This window comes from Saccostrea echinata, unplaced genomic scaffold (assembly GCF_033153115.1).
Source record: "Saccostrea echinata isolate AGI-Se365-2 ecotype Australia unplaced genomic scaffold, CSIRO_AGI_Sech_v1 ptg000014l, whole genome shotgun sequence".
NCBI classification, from domain to species: Eukaryota; Metazoa; Mollusca; class Bivalvia; order Ostreida; family Ostreidae; genus Saccostrea; species Saccostrea echinata.
Window position 1 is genome coordinate 16,580,768 of NW_026889763.1, and position 5,675 is coordinate 16,586,442.

Sequence of the window (5,675 nt, forward strand, 5' to 3'; positions counted from 1 at the left end):
TCCTCTTTGTTATATTTACTTGGTGTTCAGGACCAAAAAAACAAACTGTCCATTGCTTCTCCACTTTGAAGTATTGAAATGCAGTAAGCTAATCCATAAGAAAACTGATAATTCATGAATGTCTTAAGAAATTAAAAAAATTAAATAAAGTGAATTAATTTAATTCACATACAGAATTCCGAGTTGAATGAAAGATTGTAAAATTCATGTCCCTTACTTGCACGATGCATGCGCAAGGGTGAGGCTATGTTGATTATACCTTTGAAAAATTTTATTCATAGATATCTAGTAGACAAACTGTTCACATGATTTCAATGATCTTTGAAATGTGTCCCCTTGGTTCAGGATTTAGGCTAAAGCTTAATTTATTTTTGAAGTGCTTTATTTCCCCTTATCTCTTAGAATTTCTAGTCAGCATTAACTGTGGAATTAATATCTTCTGGGATAAGGACCCAAGCTGGGGCTAAGTTGGACACATTAGAAATTAATTACAGCTATGAAAATCTTCATTCATTGATTTTTGACTAACATTTCCCTTTGACTACGCTATGGGCCCTCTACCAAAATGTTAATTTTGTGTCTCCACGGCTCAGACCCCACTGCATGGCTATGTTTGCAAACCATCCTAAAAATAATTATTCTTGAGCATTTTTTGGAGAAAAAATCATGCGATTGCTAAGTGAACAGAAAGTCCTCAAACAAATAGTAATATTAATATCATATTTGGATAAAGTTCCAGTTTAGACTGGGATGGCCTGAGAAATTAAGACGACTAACCATCAAGGCCAAAGGGCCTGAGAAATTAAGAATACTTGACTAACCATCGAGGCCAAAGGGCCCCCTGTTAATTTAACTGCATGAAATTTCCAATACTTTGTGACGTTATCAAAAAAAAACAAGAAAATACAAATTAACATATATTATATTTTGAAAATCTCTATAATTTAAATAACAATTATTGTGATACATGTAGTAGTTGAATATGCCACAATCTGCAACACATATATTACAAACAAGAAGATGCACACTGTATGAACATAACTTAGAAGTCAATTATATCACAGTCGCTTTTTACATAATGTATGTACATCAATTAAATTTTGATCAAATCAGCTCAAAATTGCCATTTGCCATTGCCATATATAATTAGCATATTTTAATTTACTGTATTTCTGCACAGCCCATAAATGTGTGATAAATGAAACATAGACAAGTGTGAGACAATCACATAATGCTGATAAGTACAAAGTAAGAATTGTGGGATTCTGTTATGGAATTTTGGCACTATTCACAGTTTAATTTTCATCTATCTGGGGCTTATAATCACTCTCACTCAAATACAAGCCTGAAAAGACAGAAGAGTGAAACATTCAAAACTTGTCACAAACCAGTGCATTGAGCTAAAGTGTGAAAATGTGAAGATAAGTATGTGCAATATTTTCTCCCTGATTGTTTAAAATTATGTAAAATGTAAAAACAAGAATATGTGTGAGAAACTGAAAAGATCTTTAAACAACTTTTTTGTTTTGTTTTTTGTGTGTGAGTGTGTCTTTGGTATATTTTTTTGAATTCATTTTGAAAAGGGAAAATGTCTGTTCACTAGCTCTTCTCTAGTTAAAGGCTTCTGATCCATTCTACTCCTCGCAAAAGAAATGTGAGAAGTGTATCACACAGATGCTAGTGAAGACAATTCCATGCTTACAACCTCATAACTAAAGGTTTTTGTAATAGCATGCAAATTTTCTAGATTGTTAAGACATCAATGTTCTGATATTTTATTTTACAATGCCCTGAATGTGGGGTTTCTTTTGATTTATATACATGTATTACAAGATGTGTTTGTGAAACACTGATGCCCCCATATGGCAGCTTATGGTGAAGGTTAAAGTTTCTCAAATGCAAGTCAAAATCCAGGCCAAAAGATAAAAAATGTTTGTACCCAAAGAAAGGTCATGTCTCAAGGAATATACCTGTGAAATTTGAAAGCCCTAGCTGCAACTGTTCAAAAGTTATGGCGAAGGTTAAAGTTTTTTAAAAGTAAGTAAAATGTCAAGGTCAAGGTCAAAGTGGTTGGTATCCAAAGGAAGGTCTTGTCACAAGGATTACATATGTGAAGTATGAAAGCCCTAGCATTAACCATTTAAAAGTTATGACCAAGGTTTAAGTTTTTCAAAAGTAGGTCAAACTCCTATGTCAAGGTCAAAGGGTCAAAGTGGTTGGTATCCAAAAGAAAGGCGATGTCACAAGGATTACATATGTGAAGTATGAAAGCCCTAGCTCCAACCGTTCAAAAGTTATGGCCAAGGTTAAAGTTTTTCAAAAGTAGGTCGAACTCCTAGGTCAAGGTCAAAGGGTCAAAGAGGTTCATATCCAGAGAAAGGTCTTGTCACAAGGAATACACATGTGAAGTTTGAAACCCCAAGCACCAACTGTTCAAAAGTTATGGCCAAGGATAAAGTTTTTCAAAAGTAGGTCAAACTCCAAGGTCAAGGTCAAAAGGTCAAAGTTGTTGGTATCCAAAGAAAGGCCTTGTCACAAAGAATACACATGTGAAGTTTGAAACCCCAAGCACCAACTGTTCAGAAGTTATGGCCAAGGTTAAATTCTCATAAAATTTTGCAAAAGTGGGTCAAACTCCAAGGTCAAGGTCAAAAGGTCAAATATGATGGTACCCAAAGAAAGGTCTTATCACAAGGAATACACATCTGAAATATGAAAGTCATAGCTCCAACCAATCAAAAGTTATGGGCAAGGTTAAAGTTGACAACAGACAGACAAACAGACAGACAGGACAAAAACAATATACCCCCAGGATCTTTCGATCCGGGGGCATAAAAATTGGTCTGCTTGTACTTAAGCTTCATAAAATATTAAAATTGTTTGCAAACATTACACAGACAATATAAAATGTAAAGTTTCAAAGCTAATAAAAAAAATGCCTAGAATATTGAACACTATGAATTGTAGACCAAACAGTATATATCACCTTATCTAAGGATTCAACGACAATTAGAATACATGGACAATCATAAACCCATGCATCAAGAAATAGAATGCTTTGAATCAAATTTAGCTGATACCTGTTTGTAACACTGAAATTACATCAACCAAATTTTTATGGATATGTACAATATGAAATAAAAATGCATGAGAAATAAACTGTTTTTAAATGAAAGTAAAATCAATATGTTGACTATTCATTAACTTAAGTATAATATCGGTAGTCTGTATCATCATCATTCTTTGGTAGTATGGTATAAACTTGTTGATACAAACGTTTATAGGACCGGGAGAAGTAGAACACATAGAATCCCCATTTCCATGTCATAAAGCACCAAACACAGGTCAGATAGTAGCCAGGACCCTCAATAATTAACCCTGAAATGTAAAATGGTACACAACAATAATCAAAAGTGCACTAAAGTCAAATAGTAAACAACAATAATTAAGAGTACACTAGGTCACAAAAGACGACATATTATGATAAGACATATCTTGTTCCTTCCTATTATGATTCTATTTGTTTAATTTTGCATACATGTTTTTTCCTACATAGTTTGACAAATCTATAAAGTTTATTAATAAAATCAAGTGTTTACATGTATGTGGAACACATGAAAGCTGTCGTGAGATTAATATCTGAACAGCAAAAAGAATGGTAGTCCAGCTGAAGGAATTTTGTCGTACCCTGTTTATTTACAATTGCTAGAGTAAGGTATGTCACAAATCCGCACACTCCCGCCAGCTGTATGAAACAACCACTCAGCATCCATTTCTTCAGTGGATAAGGATTTGTCTCCCAGTAACGTTTTATGTATGCTATGTGTATAAATAATGACAACCCTGCTGCTATTCCTGGAAAGAAACAAAACAATACTCTTTTTACAATTTTGCTTTAATATATGTTAGTTATGTTTTTACTGCAATTACAAAAACTTGGCTTATAATATTTCTGATAAGTTTTTTGGTCAAATTTATCATGAGAAGTAAATGTATTGAAGGAAGCATCTAAAAAATCAGTAAAATCATTCATGAATGGAGGCAGTATCTGATACAGAGAAAAATCAGAGGTAATAAATTGTGACAGTAGTGGAGGGACAAAACTTTGTTAAGGAAGAGGAGACAAAAGAAAGTGAACAGGAGAGGAATGGGGGGGAACAGTCAGTACTACCAGGAATGTATATGAACTTCTTATTAATTTCATGTAGGTCTCTGGTACTGTGCATACTGATACCGTGGAAATGTTAATTTGGGAAGGTTAATTTTCACAATTGGAAATATTTTTACAAAATCAAACCCAAGCAAAATTGTCTTTACAAATCAGACATGTAAATAATCAATCTATTCTTCTCAATTTTGCAAAATAATCCAAACTGGATGCAGATGATTGGCCAGGAACCAAATAAGGTCCCAGGTCAAACTCGAAGGTCTCTGGTTTGGAAGGCATACTTACCATGATGAAAAAAAAAATACATTTATTTTACAAAGGAGTTTGACAGGGTAAGATATTGGTCCTAAAGGATTGACTGAGGAACAGTGCCAGCAAGAATAGAATGGATATGGAAGTCAGGTGGTAGGCAATAGTAGGATACAGGTGACAATGACAGGAGAATAGCAGGGGAGACAGGCACCTACGCCAGAGTTGGAAACGTTAAATACAGTGTCCATGTAAGAAAGAGGGGAGGGACATAAAATAGGACATCTGGGAAAGCAAAGAAACAGTGACCTCAATGACAATCACTGACAATAGAGAGAAGAGTGCATACAAAAATGTGTAGAGAAGTAGGGACAAATAAGTTAATCTCATTAAGAGAGTTATGTAATATATACTAAGCGTGATGTCAGTGATGTTTAGAAATTTACTGACAGATTCTAGATGTGGGGTCAACATATGGAACATTCTTGACAATGACATACCTGACAAAAGTCCCCACAAAGCCACGTTCCAGTTGTGAAAATTGACTCCAAAAACAAATAAAACGGACACACCCACTAACAATCCAATGACTGCAAAGGTTATCCGTGCCTTCATCCAACAGGGGGAGGGTGGCCTAGGTGGATTCATTCTCGATTTTCCTCGTGGACTATTTACCTTACGCAATAATATTTTTCAATATTAGGGATTCCGATCCCGATCAGAGTTAATGTTAAATCAAATCCTATAAAAATTCTAGTCGTTCGTATATTTATTTATCCTCCCTTTTCCAATAAGGATATAATAGTACATTCAATTATTTTTACTTCGTACATTTACCAGTAACATTCATAGCATGGTGTTATTTAGAAAAGGAAAAAAAAGATTTGATGCCCCCTAATGACAGCTCAAGGCCAAGATTAATTTTTTTCATATGAAGGTTACAATCTAAGGTCAAGGTCAAGAGTTAAAAAATATTGATACCCAAAGAAAGGTCTTGTCACAAAGCATACACATGTGAAGTATAATAGCCCTAGTACCATTTATTCAAAAAAAAAATATATGGCCAAGGTTAACGTTTTTTCAAAAAGAAGGTCATACCGCAAGGTCAATGTCATGAGGTAAAAAAAAAAATAATGGCACCAAAGAAAGGTCTTGTAACAAATAATGCATACGTGAAATATGAAAAATCTAGCAGCAAGCTTTCAAAAGTTATAGGCAAGGACAAAGGTTATTTTTCAAATGTAAGTCAAGGCCAAGA

At 34.2% G+C, this 5,675-nt stretch overlaps 1 protein-coding gene across 2 annotated transcripts; it reads right to left on the reverse strand.

The window, feature by feature from the left end:
* Nucleotides 1–904: 904 nt before the first annotated feature.
* Nucleotides 905–5,095, reverse strand: LOC133187290 (heme transporter hrg1-B-like). 2 transcript variants are annotated; one of them, XM_061322652.1, is made up of 4 exons: nucleotides 4,918–5,095; nucleotides 3,688–3,855; nucleotides 3,277–3,378; nucleotides 905–1,345 (listed from the first exon to the last, which is right to left on the reverse strand). In XM_061322652.1, the coding sequence occupies exons 1-4, from the start codon at nucleotides 5,063–5,065 to the stop codon at nucleotides 1,296–1,298; spliced, it is 468 nt and encodes a 155-aa protein (XP_061178636.1). In that variant the 5' UTR covers nucleotides 5,066–5,095; the 3' UTR covers nucleotides 905–1,295. The 2 variants fall into 2 exon arrangements, with proteins under 2 accessions (XP_061178636.1, XP_061178635.1); XM_061322651.1 differs by having other exon boundaries at nucleotides 905–3,378.
* Between the last annotated feature and the right edge of the window lie 580 nt (nucleotides 5,096–5,675).

Bases quoted from the DNA above. Each gene is read 5' to 3' on its own strand.
- LOC133187290 (XM_061322651.1), bottom strand. From the start codon at position 5,065: ATGAATCCACCTAGGCCACCCTCCCCCTGTTGGATGAAGGCACGGATA. The intron at 3,856-4,917 runs GTATGTCATTGT...GTTTCTTTCCAG, and splicing joins TTTGTGGGGACTTTTGTCAG to GAATAGCAGCAGGGTTGTCA. The intron at 3,379-3,687 runs GTACGACAAAAT...TTTACATTTCAG, and splicing joins AGCAATTGTAAATAAACAGG to GGTTAATTATTGAGGGTCCT.